A 16861-nucleotide genomic window follows, 5' to 3' on the forward strand; every position below is an offset into this window, starting at 1 on the left:
TACGCTTGACAGAAATCATTTTAGCATGAAAACCATAGAATCCTCTAAGTACCCTTTCTACGTGACACTTCTGGAACTATGTACAACAGAACGATGCTTGTCCACATTTAGCAAGATGTTCTACAGTTTTTATCTGCTGGACAGATAGTTTGTCTTCTCTTATCTGTGCAGTCACTGTAATCATTGAACATATCTGGAACTGAAATGACATTCACCAGGATTATTTCAAAGTTGTCGTTTTCCTTCATTGCTCTACCAATTTTCGTTTAGCAGTGCAGGTTGTTTGTCAATTAATTAAATTAACTCCTACTATTTCCTTTACGGTGTCAAAATTTTCACTAATGGTAGTGTAGGCCAGTGACTGAAAATTAAAAGCAAACAAATTCTTGAAACCATGATGGTGCATCAGTCCATCGTCAGTCTCTTCTCTAAATTGTTCCAGGAACTGATCAAATTGCACTTGGCAACTTGATTAGTTGTATTATATCTTGAGTATTAATAACTGCTTCAGCTGTATTCAGCTCTTTATTACGGGATCACTACTGGTTTTTTGGCACTAAAAGCCACATCTTCAGGTGAACATTTGTAGAACAATAGATCAAGAAGAATAACCAGTAGTAATCCAATAATAATGGACTAAATACAGATGAAGCGGTTAATACCCAAGATGACTACTCATAGCAATGGCTGCCCAACCTACAAGGTTGTCTGCAGTGGTATTATAAACTGGTTGCAGAACTTTCTGCAAGAAACACCATTGAACTATGATATTTATGAATTTTTGTCATAGAAAAATACTGCATTTTATGTGAAAAATTATTTAGCAGGAAAAAGTATCTGAATATAAGAGGACTAAGAGTTTAAGTTTTTCATCACTTCTGACAGAGTGTGTGAAAATCCTCTGAGGAGAATGAGAGTGGGGGGGGGGGGGGGGGGCGTACGTTTGAGTGGAATTTATTAACAAAATTGTTAATGCAAATATTAGCACATTTAAGTGACATGATTATTTAACTGAAATTATCATTGTATGTACATGAGATTGATGACACACAAATAATTGCATTATTGTGTTCATTCAGATGTACTGCACCACTCTGAATGCCATTCATACCACAATATTTGTGTAGACCAAGTTGCTCCTGGCGATGCGACTCTATTTTGCCATTGTATTGTAAAGTGCTGATGTACATCATAATATGTAGCCGCTACATCTTGCAAAATGCCTATGATCTATTAGTGATAGACACAGTGGTCTGAAACAAATTTGCATATCACACATTGATCTTCATGGTGTATTCAGATTAAATTTCAAAAACTACTCCATGTGCATCTGGCCAGGCACCCACATGCAGTGAACATAATAAAATAGAATATGTGAAACTGACACCACTGTAGCCGTAACATAGTCATCATAGAATACATAATAGACACGTGTTATCGCAGCACTGGAGCTCTCTTGCATGGTAGAGGAAGTCTCCCAGGATTGTTAGCTATTATTTCCTGCAAAAACTGTAATTTTGTCTGTCATTCCATTTTTTCACCTGTTAGATTTTTGAACATACACACATCAAAAAAAGTTTTGCATCATCCCGGTTCCCAGAACTCCAGAAGATAGACGTTGACTGTCGATATTGTGTCACAGACACAGTCCCTTTGACTGTTCAGAGATGTCACTAAAGCTGCCCAAAGGTGCAAACAGGCATGCATGAGCAGTGCCTTAGATGGAGGATGTCTTACAGCTGATCACTTCCAGTCATTCCACCAGGTAGGAGGTACACGGCTCGTGTTGTCTGTAGTTCAACCATGCCTAGACAGTCAAAACCTTGGTTCGATTGCATCCACATTGTTACTTTGGCCAGGAAGGGCTCTCAACAAGGGAAGTGTCCAGGCATCTCAGAGTGAACCAAAGTGATGTTGTTCAGATGTGGAGGAGATACAGAAAGACAGGAACTGTCGATGACATGCCTCGCTCAGGCCACTAAAGTGCTACTACTGCAGTGGATGACCACTACCTATGGATTATGGCTCTGAGGAACCCTGACAACAATGCCACCATTTTGAATAAAGCTTTTTGTGCAGCCACAGGATGTCGTGTTATGACTCAAACCGTGCGCAATAGTCTCCATGATGCGCACCTTCACTCCTGACGTCCATGGCGAGGTCCATCTTTGCAACCACAGCACGATGCAGGATGGTACAGATGGGCCCAACAACGTGCCGAATGGACCCCTCAGGATAAGTATCACATTCTCTTCACTGATGAGTGTCTCATATGCGTTCAACCAGACAATTGTCAGAGTCCTGTTTAGAGGCAACACGGTCTCGTTGAATATCTTAGACACACTGTCCAGCGAGTGCAACAAAGTGGAGGTTCCCTGCTGTTTTGGGTTGGCATTATGTGGGACCGACATACACTGGTGGTGGTCATGGAAGGCGCCGTAACGACTGCACGATATGTGAGAGCCATCCACCGAGCAATAGTGCAACCATATTGGCAGCATATTGGCGAGGCATTCATCATCATGGATGACAGTTCATGCTCCATTGTGCACATCTTATGAATGACTTCCTTCAGGATAACGACATCACTCGACTAGAGTGGCCAGCATGTTCTCCAGACGTGAGCCCTATTGAACATGCCTGGGATAGATTGGAAAGGGCTGTTTATGGACAACGTGACCCACCAACCACTCTGAGGGATCTACGCCGAATGGCTGTTGAGGAGTGGGACAATGTGGACCATCAGTGCCTTGATGAACTTGTGGGACCGAGCGAGGTGGCGCAGTGGTTAGCACACTGGACTCACATTCGGGAGGACGACGGTTCAATCCCGTCTCCGGCCATCCTGATTTAGGTTTTCCGTGATTTCCCTAAATCGCTTCAGGCAAATGCCGGGATGGTTCCTTTGAAAGGGCATGGCCGATTTCCTTCCCTCACCCGAGCTTGCGCTCCGTCTCTAATGACCTCGTTGTCGACGGGACGTTAAACACTAAGATCCCTCCTCCTCCTCTTGAACTTGTGGATAGTATGCCATGACAAATACAGGCATGCATCAATGCTAGAGGATGTGCTACTGGATATTAGAGGTACTGGTGTGTTCAGGACTCTGGACCACCACCTCTGGAGGTGTCACTGTATGGTGGTACAACATGCAATGTGTGGTTTTCATGGGCAGTAAAAAGGACGTAAATGATGTTTATGTTGATCTCTATTCCAATTTTCTTTACAGGTTTCGGAACTCTCGGAACCGAGGTGATGCAGAACTTTTTTTTATGTGTGTTAATTGTCAGCTAACTAATTTTATTTATTTTATGGTGCTACATTAAGTGTCAGTTCCCAGGAAAAGTTGCAGGCACAAATACATTTACAAACTAGATACAATTAGATACAATAAAAATTAGATACAAAGTAGAAAATTAGATAAATAGACATGCAGAAACTATGGAATCTGAAGCAACAATTAGGATGGATCAAGGAAATTAAAGAGGATATTGGAGGACTGGATATAACCTTGGATGATCTGCAAAACAACACAGAAAATCCTAAGAAACTGAAAGACAAGAAAATAAGACTTAAACCAAAAGTAGACAAATGACACACAATGAAAAGGGTATTTACAGATGAGGAAAGACAGGAATGATCAGAGCAAATGAAAAGATACTGGGCAGTTTAGAAAGAACAAAACATGTTCTTACTGAAGAAGAGGCCCAGAAATGATTGGCTAAAGTGGTCTAATGAGGCCGTAAAAGCAAATAATAATAATAATAATAATAATAATAATAATAATAATAATAATAATAGAGATGCAGGGCTTCTGATTCCTGGTGTGTGCAGTGGGTAACCAGTGAACATATATGACTCTCATTGTTGGTACAGTTGGACGTTGACTAGTGGACTAAGGGGAAACTGAATACTTATCCAAGATTCTTCATGAACACTTGATAGATGTGGTCTAGCTGCAGGAGACACACAGATGACGATTGCCAGCTGCACTGCAGGGACACTGTACCCGAAATACTACTTAAACGTGTGACAATAGTACCTTGACACAAAGAACTCATTTAGCCACGTGTTTTGGGGCAGATCTTTTACCAGTCAGAAACGTTGTGTCCTCTGCGGATTTCATTGGAAATTGACCAATATATTTGAACACTGGTAACTGAGTTGTCCATTTTCTTTTAACCACATGAGTTTCAGAACTGTGTAGACCAAAATGGCATTATCTTTCCTGTTTATGTTTTGCTTTTTTGTAAATTTCATTCATAAATGTTTAATATATTCTGGTGTTAATAGTTTTAAGGATTCATTTCAATGTGTGTTTCAACTTCAGTATTTTCCACCCCTGTACCTTTCACTGACACTTATTTTCTGTAGTGGTAATCTTTTGCTCAGTAAAAAGTATCGTAGTTCCATTTGTATGTTGTTGATAGAATTGTGGAGTAAACTCTATTTTCATTGTAGAGTTCTTTATGTTTTAATGTCCATAAGCAATAATTTTTCAGGAACTGTTAAAAATGTGTTAATTAGTTATTGTTATACAATTTTTCAGGATGTAAAATTCTTCTCTGCCGGTCATAAACAGGAAAATTATCTGGCAGATTCTCTATTTGATGTTGACTCTGTTGAAAACAAGGGAAGGAAGAGGAATTACAATATACTGTGGGATTTTCATGTTGACACAATCACAGGTAAATATATTATGTAAACTAAATTTAAAGAGTAATGAAAATTTGAGGTTATTAATAGTTAAATCACATACAGAGAACAAATCTGAATTATGTGCTTTAATAAATTTGAAAAGCCATATTTATCTTTCACTGCCAAAGTTATTCAGTTCTGCTTTGTTGTTAGCAGAGTTTTATTTTATAATTTAATTACATTTATAAGTATGTTTGTCTTCGCTGGAAAATAGGAGAATGAAGGTTTGTTAACTAGCTGCCAGTTTCCAGTTCTTGCTTATGGTACACTCTGTCTTTAGTATACAGTGATTGGCTATCTTTACTCATCCCATTGTTTTTAATTTTATTCCCAGTATTGTAGGCTACTGCAGAATATTGTCTAATTACATGTTTAATACTAATTTCTGAGATCTTGTACATTGGTTTTTAAGTTCCAGTTGGCTTTTCTTTCTTGAGATGTTTATAAACTCAGACTTTCCACATGTCTGCTACATTAAGGAACCTCATGTTTGTTGATAACACACTGCATTATTTCTGTCAGTAAAGCCCTGATTTAGACACTTGTCACATAAGAATATATTTTTCTAGTAGAATCAAAAATGGAAAATCTAGGAAGGAATGTAACAATATTAGAGAAGGAAAGTTCACACACACACACACACACACACACACACACACACACACACACACACACACTCAAATGCAACTTGTACACACGAGTGCAGTCTCAGGCAACTGAAACCACACTGCGAGCAGTAGCACCAGTGCATGATGGGAGTGGCGACTGGGTGAGGGTAAGGAGGAAGCTGGAGCGGGTGGGGGGAGGGATAATATGGTGGGGGTGGCGGACAGTGAAGTGCTGCAATTTAGATGGAGGGCAGGGGAGTGGTGGGGGGTGCGGAGGGGGGGGGGAGTAAGTAGCAGAAAAGGAGAGAAATAAAAAGAAACAGAAATACTGGGTGTGATGGTGAAATGATGGCTGTGTAGTGCTGGAATGGGAATACGGAGGGGGCTGGGTGGGTGAGGACAGTGACTAATGAAGATTGATTCCAGGAGGGTTACGGGAATGTAGGATGTATTGCAGGGAAAGTTCCCACCTGCACAATTCAGAAAAACTGGTGGTGGTGGGAAGGATCCGTATGGCACAGGCTGTGAAGCAGTCATTGAAATGAAGGATATCATGTTTGGCAGCGTGTTCAGCAACAGGATAGTCCACTTGTTGGTGGCCATTCATGCGGATAGCCAGCTTGTTGCTTATCATGCCTAAATAGAATGCAGCACAGTGGTTGCTGCTTAGCTTGTAAATCACATGACTGGTTTCACAGGTAGCCCTGCCTTTGATGGGATAGGTGATGTTAGTGACTGGACTGGAGTAGGTGGTGGTAGGAGGATGTATCAGACAGGTCTTGCAGCTAGGTCTATTACAGGGGTATGAGCCATGAGGTAAGGAATTGGGATTAGGGGTTGGGTAAGGATGGACAAGTGTAGTGTGTAGGTTCGGTGGACGGCGGAATATCACTGTGTTGGGAAGGATAGTGGGCAGTACATTTCTCATTTCAGGGCATGACAAGAGGTAATTGACGTCCTGGCACCTGGCAGAGAATGTAATTCAGTGGCTCCAGTCCTGGGGGGTACTAAGTTACAAGGGGACTTCTCATCTGTGGCCGGACAGTGGGACTTTGGGAGGTGGTGGGAGACTGGAAAGATAAGGCACGAGAGATTTGTTTTTGTACAAGGCTGGGTGGATAATTATGGTCATTACTGCTTCACAGCCTGTGCCACATGAATCCTTCTCACCAACACGAGCGTTTCTTAACTGCGCAGGTGGGAACTTTCCCTGCAATACATCCTATATTCCCGTAACCCTCCTGGCCTCAAACTTCATAAGTTACTGTCCTCACCCATCCAGCCCCCTCCCTGTTCCCATTCCAGCACTACACAGCCATCATTTCATCACCACCACACCCAGTCTCTCTTATTTCTCTCCTTTTCCACTACTTCTCCCCCCCCCCCACCCCCCACCCCTCCCCACCTCTCCCATGCTCTCTGTCTAAACTGCAACACTTCACTGTCCGCCACCCCTAATATACTTTCCTTCCCCCTCCCTGCCCCAGCCCCCTCCTCACCGCCACCCAGACACCATCTCATCATGCATTGGTGCTGCTGCTCGCAGTGTGGTTTCAGTTGCTTGAGACTGCAGTCATGTGTGCTAGTTGTGTGTGTGTGTGTGTGTGTGTGTGTGTGTGTGTGTGTGTGTGTGTGTGTGTGTGTGTGTGTGTGTCTGTCTATTGTTGACACAGATCTTAATGGCCAAAAGCTATAATTGTTAGAATATAATAGGAATTTCATTGTGCTCCATCAAAAGCTTTTTAAGAATAAAAAGAATGTTATTCAACTCATATCTTGACGTGTGATTCTTAGTATATTACATCTGGATGGATAGGTAATTGAGTTTTGTATGATTCATGAGTTCTGAAATTCATGTTGGTTACTCTGCAAAAGACGTTTTGCTCAAGACATGTCATTACGTCTGAATTTATAAGTGACAAGTGTTGGTGACGTTGGATGTGAGCTCTGTGAGTTTTTTTGTTTTTCTTGTAACTGGTGCAGTTTCCAAGTACAACTTGGCTGAGATTCCATTGGCCCCTGGTACCTTTCTTAGTTTTAGTGATTTCAACTGGGTTTTGCGTGAGTTATACTGAGATAACTGATATCTGTGTCACTCATCTTTGGCCGGTGCATCACAATTAAATGGGAGCAATATTCTTTTACTTTTTTTCTTAAAGAACATTTAAAAACTGTGTTAAGAACTTGATTTTTGTTTCAGCATTGGATTCAACAAGCGTTGCAAAATAATTTTTCTATCACTGCCAGCGCATCAGTGGGTAGCTCTTTATGTTCAGCCCATGGTCGCTGGGCAGTTCCACATGATGCAATTGTTGCAGTACCAGTGATAGACATGCAAAGCTCTTCGTGGAGGCACTGTTAGAAGGTTGTCATCATGGCATGAGACGGATGTCATTTGTTCATATACTAGAGATGTTAGGTTTCTCCCCCTTTTAACCCACCCACAGGGCTGATTGCACCCTGGGAACCCTAAAGGCATGTGGTCATAGTTGGTATCCCTGCCTGGGGCTCCAGGACTGCTGACTCAGGCACTTGGGCACTGAGAAATTTGGAGCTGAAGTGATATTCTCTGTGGCTGTAGACAGTGGTTTGTTCTCCATGAAGGGCCGTGTTACCCTGTAGTGTGAGTAGACATATTATCTGCTGTTGCTGCTGCTCACGCTGGAGGAGGCAGGTGCATTGTTTGTGGACCTGTGCAGCTGGTGGAATGTAGGAAATATTCGATCATCAGACCATTGTAGCTACAGCTGGTTGCTATGGCAGTTTGTGTGCCCACTTTCATCCATTTTGTTGGCTATGATGCCATATTGTGCCCTTTTGTGTCTCCATGTGTGTGGGTCCTGACCAAAGAGCTTGTTTGGATGTGGGAACGCTCTTATGAGTATGGCAGATGTAGTGATGGCTGGAGTAGGTCTAGCTTCGTCTGAAGCCACCAGCTACATCAGCTATGGAGCAGTTATGGGATGTGGCTGTGGCTGTGGCTGGGGCTGATCTTTTGGACTTTAATAAGTGTTTGAGGTATCATCTTTGGATATGACACTCAGGCTGTCTTCATTTGGACTTTAAAGGTCTGTTCCAACCATTCATCCTCCACTCCAGAAGCAGGAGTAAACACTCAGGTAGTGTATGGGGTTATCTTGCTGTAGTAGCATGAGTCTGCAGATATGGAGAAGATAAACTTAAGTATCATTGCCTGATATTACAATTTTGTGTGTGCCCTTAATAGTGAAAATTTTTGCCACTGCTGTAATTGTAGATGTGACTGAGGTGGATGCCATGTGTACGACATACTAAGTGTGTATTATATATAGAAACTTCAACAAAGACTCAGTATTGATAAGCCATGTTGCACTGAGGAGGGGGTTGACAAACTTAATACGGTTGCAATCTTGTAGTTAGTGAGGCTTAGGAGAAAAACTATAAGGAGCTGCTTCAATGTGGACACAAGCCATATGGTCACAGACGGCATACCCTAAATTGTCTGTCTCTAGCCAGTAAACAAATTATGCAATTAGCAACTTGATTCTTGAAATTTTTCATTGTAGTAAGTTCAGGTTGTGGGTTGAGTATTTCGCCATTGTGAGCATTTCAAAGACAAAGAGAGTTTGTTGGTAAATGCTGTCATTGTTTTTGTGGGAGATGACAGTGCCAGTGTCTTGCTGCAACACATTAGTGACATTGGCTACACATGACCACATCACCAAAGTCTCTAGCAGCTGAAGCCAGACTGTATGGCTTCGGCTGCTGGAGACTGTGGTTGTGTGTGTGTGTGTGTGTGTGTGTGTGTGTGTGTGTGTGTGTGTGAACTATACTTCTCATAATATTGTTACACAGAAATATGGGTGTGAAAAATGTTAATTAAATCATAAGACACTGAATATTTTCAGTAGTTCCAATTCACAAAGGCACTAAAAGTCTTACCAGATCACAGAATACGAAGGTGGAAGCATGTCACATTTCTAGATGTGACATTCTTAGCAGTGTTGAGGAAAGTGTAGAAAATTAGGTTTGTCATAGAATTTATTATTTTTCGTATTTACTGACCGTGCACCAATCAAATTGGAAAATAACTCAGGATTGGTAGTGCAGCTAAATGATGATCTGCTGCTTGAAATAATTGCTTTGCAATGCGACAGAGAATATAAAGATAGTCTAAATTTCTCCAGGCATTTCCCTCAGAATTGGTTTACTCATTTGTGCAAGTCTTCACATGGCTCCCCAGCCTCTTTCCTGTGATGGTGGTGGTGGAGGGGGTACAGTATTCACTGCTCACAGATGTGCACTCATCATCTGCTCGTGGAGGACATGAGCTATGAAGTCGTGGGCTATACCAAAGGAAAGAACAGTGTACTTATAAAAGTTGAAAAAAAAAAATTGATGATTTCATGTGGTGCTTCATCTAAATGGAGGTATATTTAACTGCATATCTGAGAGTTTGTTCAAACAAGGACGTATACTCCTTGCATAAGTTGTTCATATAATGAAGTCAAATAGCATCTGATATTCAAGTTAATTAAATTGTGAATGTGAAAGACAAAGGATGAAAATCAGTGAGTTTAGCTCAAAAATGTTGTTCACCATTGGAATTTGATGACAAAGAGTGCAGCATTCTGCTAACACTTCTGTATGCACTGTCAAGGTCACAGTGACTTGCTCTAGCAACAAAAAATCTTATGTACTGTGATTCAGTAGATTTTTGTGTGTATGTTTCAGTAGAGTGGACTACATATAACTGTGTGTCTTCTCATTATTGAACAAGACTTGTGAGTTAAGGAACATTGTGCTCTTATTTAAATATATGGCCAAAAGAGTTAGCCTACAGGAATTGTGGAATGAACCGTGTTGTCCAGAACCGTGTGCCACAAAGGGCGTAGATTCACCACGAGATGGGGAAACTCATAGGTGTCTATTGTCTATTGGGGCCTAAGCACTGAGCAGGCCGGAGTGGCCATGCGGTTCTAGGCAGTACAGTCTGGAACCGAGCGACTGCTACGGTCGCAGGTTCGAATCCTACCTCGGGCATGGCTGTGTGTTATGTCCTTAGGTTAGTTAGGTGTAATTAGTTCTAAGTTCTAGGCAACTGATGACCTCAGAAGTTAAGTTGCATAGTGTTCAGAGCTATTTGAGCCTAAGCACTGGAGTGTGTGAGTTTGACAGATGAGAACATACGTCATAGGGAAACCCAGTAGAAGGCTTTTATGGCCAAGGAGACGTAGCAGTTATAATATGGCAGACCTAAGATCGGCCATTAAGGGAAACATTCATGAAAACTATTTAATTCTGTAGTAGTGCAGGGAATCAAGCCAGAGTAATTTTAATCTGCCATTCTCCATAAATTTTCATGGTGATCGCAATAAAACTTGAATATTGATCACATCTATAATAGTATAGGATTTATTGTTAAAGTGAAATTACAAGTTTTGTAATAGAGACCTGAATGCTAAAATCTGAATGCTTTGGTCGATCTTAACAATCAACATTTCATATAGGATCGCATCATTAAAATGACAAACATTGTAAATATCAACTCTGTAACTTTATTTGTTTAAAAGATACAGTAAATTAAAATTAACAGTATTTTCAGTTAAGTATCAGATCATCATTTCCTTCACACCAAAGACATTGAACGATGACAGCATGACACCTTATTGAATCTTTTGGTAATAGAATATTTGTTGTAAATTTTAGTGCATAATACTTTCTTTTGTTCTTTATTTATTTATCAGAATGCACATTGGTACAAGGCTACTGGCAGTGACATTCAAAGCTAAGAAGAAAATTGTTTTGGTTTTATGTAAAAGAATTTAACATTTATTATGTTAGTGATATTATTGTTACTTTATTTAAAGTGTGAAAGTGGTCAAGATTTGATTATTTAAATATCTTAAAATGTAAAGTAATGTAGAATAAGCTGTAGCCAATCAGATGGACGGCTTCAGGAAAGGGAACTGTGCTAGTCAGTTGAGTGAAAATGTTCAGCGCACAGGAAGCATAGTTGGAGATGGGCAGAGGGCAGTTCTGCTCGAGTCACCAAAGGGGCAGTTCGTATGGAGACGTGAAAACGGACAGTTCAGCTGGAGACACCAAAGGGTACAGTGCTGGTGGAGAAGCAAAAGTGGACAGTCAGTCTTTAGGTAGCTAGGAAGTGAAAGAAAATTTCGCATTGTGTGGTGTTGCAGGGCGTAGTCTCAGAGCGATGAGCAGCTGCGCACCTGGTGTGAACTCTTAACTTTTCACGTGGTTAACTAGGTGAAGTATTGGACTTGCAATTCACTGAGATTGTGAATGAAGGAACTATATCAAATGGATATGCACTTGAGTGCAATAGTAATTCTAAATACGACCACTTTCGCTATTAGTTTGCTTTCTGAATAAACATTATTCTAACAAAATTGCAACTGTGTGGTCTATATCATTTATGGGTCATTAATTTAGATCCAGATAATATTATTATTACTGTTATTATATGTAATATTAACTTAGTATTTTGCAAGCTTGCCATCTGACAGACAATTTAACCAAAGGGTCACAAGTGTCTAATTTAGGGCATGTAATGCAACACATGCGGTTCAACCCCTAAACGAGTTTGAGCCAAGATGTTTTGACGAATAGGAACTGCATCTGAGCCCAAACATATTTGTCATGTTAGCTCACAGACTGATGTGCCTGTTTCAATTTGAAATCACAAAGAAGTACCATGTTTATTGTATGTGAGCAACAGCTTTTGTGGCATGGTCGTTTCTGGGCTGAGAGTGGGCATAATGTTGTTTACAAGATGCACAGGGGTTGGACAAAAATATGGAAACAATGTGATAAGTGCATGTGTGAACGTAAATAAAGATACTAGCCAAGGTATGAGTTGCACTGTTGTGTTTGGCCACGAACAATACCTGTCAGTGTCCTTAGTATGCTACAAGTATTGGACGTGGTGAGAACAGTGTTCTGTGTAGTTGTGAGTCCATTATGATGGATCTAAGTGAAGCCAAACATGGACAAATTGTTGGTGCTCGTATGCTGGATGACTCCAAAACCAGGAGGCCAAAGTGTTTGGTGTTTCAAGAGGCACCATAGTGAAGATTTGTACCATATACAAGGAAAGTGAAAAAACATCATCCGCTGAGTCACAATGCAGACAAAAGGGTGCATTTGAGTGATCATAACTGACTGTTATTGAAGAGGACTGTGATGAAAAATAGGGGACGACAGTTGCAAAAGTCACTGCAGAACTGAATGTTACACTCTCCAACCCTTTTGGGACTGAAACAACATGAAGCGAACTCTGCAAGCACAGAGTTGCAGGGCAAGCTGGAATTCCAAAACTACTCATCAGTGATGGAAATGCCCATAATAGGAAAATGTAGTGCTGAAGCCATAATACCTGGGCTGTGGAGTAGTGCAAGAAAGTAGTTTGGTTGGGTGGGTCTTGTTTCACAATGTTTCCAACTTTTTGCTGAGTTTCTGTCTCAAGAGCAAAAAAAAAGGGGGGAGGGAGATCTGTGGTATTCCATGGGTCCTATGGTTACTCTGCCAGGTCGTGTTACTATCAAGGATTATGTGTCCATTTTGGCTGGCCAGGTGCATGCCATGGTACAGTCTTTGGACTAAATGATTTTGCTGTGTTCCAAAATAACAGGGCCCCTGTTCACACAGCTCGCATGGTCCAGGACTGGTTTTGTGAGCATGAAGAGGAATTGTTGCATCTCTTCTGGCTACCACAATCACCAGATCTCAAAATTACTGAGCCTCTGTGGTCTACTTTGGATAGAAGGGTGCGTGATCGCTATCCACTTCTTTCATCGTTTCCTGATATTGCCACTATTTTGTAGAAAGAATGGTATGAGATTCCCTTGAAAACCATACAGGACCTGTATTTGTCCATTTCAAGATGACTGGAAGCTATTCTGAATGGCAAAGGTTTTAAACTTGGTGAGGTATTATGTTTTTAGTTTTTACATATTTTTGTCCAACCCAGTAGACAATGTGGCGGAGCAACTGGTGAATCCAATAGCTAATCATGACAAATAACTGTGAGGCGATTTCACTTATGGGAGCATTTCTCTCTCATATGTTTGTGGAAGCAATCCAGGCATGCCTGTATAGATTTGATTTTTCAGTGATAAAAGTTGAGAATGCTCTCAGCATTGAGGATAGGAAGAGGGTAGCAGTAATGAAAAATGGTAATGTTTTCACTGAAGATTGGTGGCATGAATGATTTTCACATGTTATCTCATAGTAAGTAGAAAAATTATACAATGATGATGTGCAACAGAAATCAATAGCACTATTCTTTTTGTGCTACTGCAATACATCACATTCTTTTGCACTTTAATTTCCTCATTAAATGACTTGTGAGCTGGACAAAAAATATCATAAGCTTGAGCTGTAGGTAACACATCGTCTAATGACAGATGAGGGTGTTTCAGAGCTTGCATACAAATCTTCTGTTCAGGGGCAAAACCAACTATAACATCACTTTTTAACAGTTCTGCTTTAGGATCATTTGCAATTTGCTCTTTCACAGTGAAATCAACAACAGCCACTTTGACCTTCAAGATCTGCTGCCAAACACCGAAAGATTATCTCACTTTCTGCATTGTAAAAACTGTAAATGAGTGCTTGCTATACGAGTCTGTTTTGTAAAATTACTAGACAGCATATTACAAATTACAGAATTTGATAGACTACTGGGGTCTGCTAGTGGATATCAATTATGAAGAAGCCCAAATAATTAGTGTCAGTGGACTAGAGAAGTGCACATCATCTGTGTTGATATGTGAAATTAGTCGTAAACAACTATGATAGATTTCTCAATATTTTTATTTTCCTCACTGAAAGACAGGAATGCATGTGCAATGCTGAGCTTGATTTTAAATGCTTGCCCTGTGATTGCTAACATTGCAGTTGAAGTAATGCCAATTACTGCTGCTGCAGTGTCACCAATTGTAACTGAATTTGCTGTTCTGCTAGTTTCTCCTGTATTTGTCATTGCACTTCCAACATCTCATTAATGATAGGATCAATGCTGTCCAACTGTTCCGTAAAATGGAAAGTTCCCATCTCAGCTTTGGTGTTGATCTGTACACAGGCTTTATTAATGCCAAAGAATTGCAACACGAATGTGCTACTTACAAGCAAGCTTGACAATCAGAGTTGTCAACAGCACAACTGTCTGTCTGCTTGCAATACTGAGAAAACTAATGAGAATGAAGCAAAAGGTTATCATCATATTAAATCCAGTCAGAAATCCAAATACAACCAGAAATCAAGCAGCAGATGAGTGTATAGATTTGAGTCCAGCAAGCTGTCTAACCACCTAAATGGTAAGAAAACTTCTCTGATCAGTGGCATGTACTAATGGCTAGGTCTATCTGATGTAGTAGTTATGCCACCAGTGAGAGGAAGCTGAAGTTACAGATCGAGAAAACACTGTGTCACTGTTAGCTATGGAATAGGTAATACATAAATGAAACAACAATTGTGGAGTTGTTAATATCAAACTTCATGCAAACCAAGTGAGTGCAAACAACAGGATTCAGTCATGCAAGTTGCTAAAAACATATACTTTCGACCAAGGGAAACATGTTATGAAGTTTGATGAATCTACTTTATTATTGTTCCTCACTGCCGAATGTGTGTACATGTGAGAATATCAGTGCAAGTATACATTTTAGATTACTTTATTCCAACTGTGAAGTATAGTGAAGTTTTTGCAATTATTTGGATAATTTCATTATGGTTTTCTTGGAGTAGCATGGTCTCACTGAAAGAGTAAGTAAATTAAACTATTTTATGTTACTATATTTATTTAGTTACACAGACATTTTTCACAGTATTGAATTGAAAGACCCGCAAAGAAAATTGACACTACTTGCATGAAATTTCAAAGATTTGTTTGGTAAGTATGTCAATTTGGAGCCACCTCCGGTAACTCAATAATTGTCAAACAATTTTTAGCAGCTCACAATGGCAATCCCTTCACTACATATCATACAAGGGTTGCATTGTTATTGACAATTATATTCAAATCTTATCATCTACTTAGAATTTTATTTTAAATCTTGGTGGTCTGAGTTTGCATTACCTTTGAAATACTTATATCTCACTAATTGCTTTTAGTTAATGGAGCACCTGTGCACTAGCATTGTTTGCATCATAAAACACTTGCAATAAAAGTTTTATGCTTTGTATTTGTGAACATGACATTGTATTACAAATGAATAACTAAGGCTCTGTAAAATAACTTGTGATAGACTTGGCCAAATATGGATAGAAAATGGAAAATAAATCACCAATCATAGTTATTTGTAACACAGTTGAAGGGGAATAAATGGATAGTAAATCATCACCAAAATAATTACAGAATGGAAATACTAGCAATGACAGAATATTTTGTAACTGTTACAAGCTTCATGGCACATCCGGGAGTACCATAGGGTTACTCAGTCTGAAATCATTACAGATTCACGCAAACACATTAAAAATATATGTTGTACCATAAAACATTATGTCTTGTAGCCCAATTTATCAGTTTTATGGTGAACTGCCTATTGTTTCATTTGTGATTGTAATTACTGTGATCTTTTAAAATTAAGTTGTTAACAAGACAAAATTTGAATGTTTGCAGTGAAACATTTAACTCACTATAATTTTATTTATGATTCATGTTAGGTCATACATTGCTGCATACAAAATGTAGCTAACATAATGATTTTTTTGGAAGGAGATCTACATCTGTCACCCATCTTGAGGAAATAGATTGTTATGTACTGAACTCACTTTCCTTTGCATTTGCAAATTATATAGTGAAACTGAACTGTTCATAATATCCTTTCTATCACGTAAACAGTTTGAAATACTGAAATGAGTTTTTGGCAAATGACAGCACACAAAGAGGAGAGTATTTTGTCTGTGGTTAGCATGCAGAACTTCATTATGTAATGCAGTTTTTGAGTAACTACAGATTTTTTCAATGGGATTACAATTTTTTAAGGGCCCTTGATGACTGGTGAAATGCGAGTTATTGTAGGTTTACAACAGTATAAGTGAAGAAATTTCACATATTTTTTGAGAGTCAGAGCTTTTCATATGCCATTCACTGGACTTGTCTTCAGTTGTATTATAATGTACTGTTCAAGGATTCTATTACAGTTGCAATTGCATTAGCATGCTAGTGAGGTGAAGTTGTGTAAACTATGCTGTGGTTGGCAAAAAAAAGCTAACTTTAGCATGGCAACAAGGGAAATGTATGCATTATTCACAACTCGATACTGATGATATCTCTCTGAAAGGAAAAAAAGGTGTACAGACCAGCCCAAAATAAATTTTGCTTCTCATACAATTTCAGCTTAATCCTATGTCCTATTGCGCTTTTAATAATAAATGGTTAACTTGTCAAATTACTGGTTGTCACTGCCATTGTCCACTCCCCTAACAGACCCTCTGTGCAGCTATGGGCTAAGGTATTATTTTGTGTGCACTCTACCATAACTGCCCTGTAACAGTCGTTCTGTGCTTCTGTTTGTCATAGCTTTAATCCACCTGAGGTGCATTATCCT

General features: G+C 39.7%; 1 protein-coding gene across 2 annotated transcripts in view; it reads left to right on the forward strand.

Annotated features, from left to right (window-relative positions):
* Nucleotides 1–16861, forward strand: part of LOC126354204 (intermembrane lipid transfer protein VPS13B) — a 192381-nt gene that overhangs the window by 66872 nt on the left and 108648 nt on the right. For both annotated transcript variants that reach the window (XM_050003660.1, XM_050003661.1), the window contains exon 10: nucleotides 4550–4688. In XM_050003660.1, the coding sequence (XP_049859617.1) occupies nucleotides 4550–4688 (139 nt within the window). The remainder of the gene's footprint in view (nucleotides 1–4549; nucleotides 4689–16861) is intronic.

This window comes from Schistocerca gregaria, chromosome 3 (assembly GCF_023897955.1).
Source record: "Schistocerca gregaria isolate iqSchGreg1 chromosome 3, iqSchGreg1.2, whole genome shotgun sequence".
In the NCBI taxonomy this organism is placed as follows: Eukaryota; Metazoa; Arthropoda; class Insecta; order Orthoptera; family Acrididae; genus Schistocerca; species Schistocerca gregaria.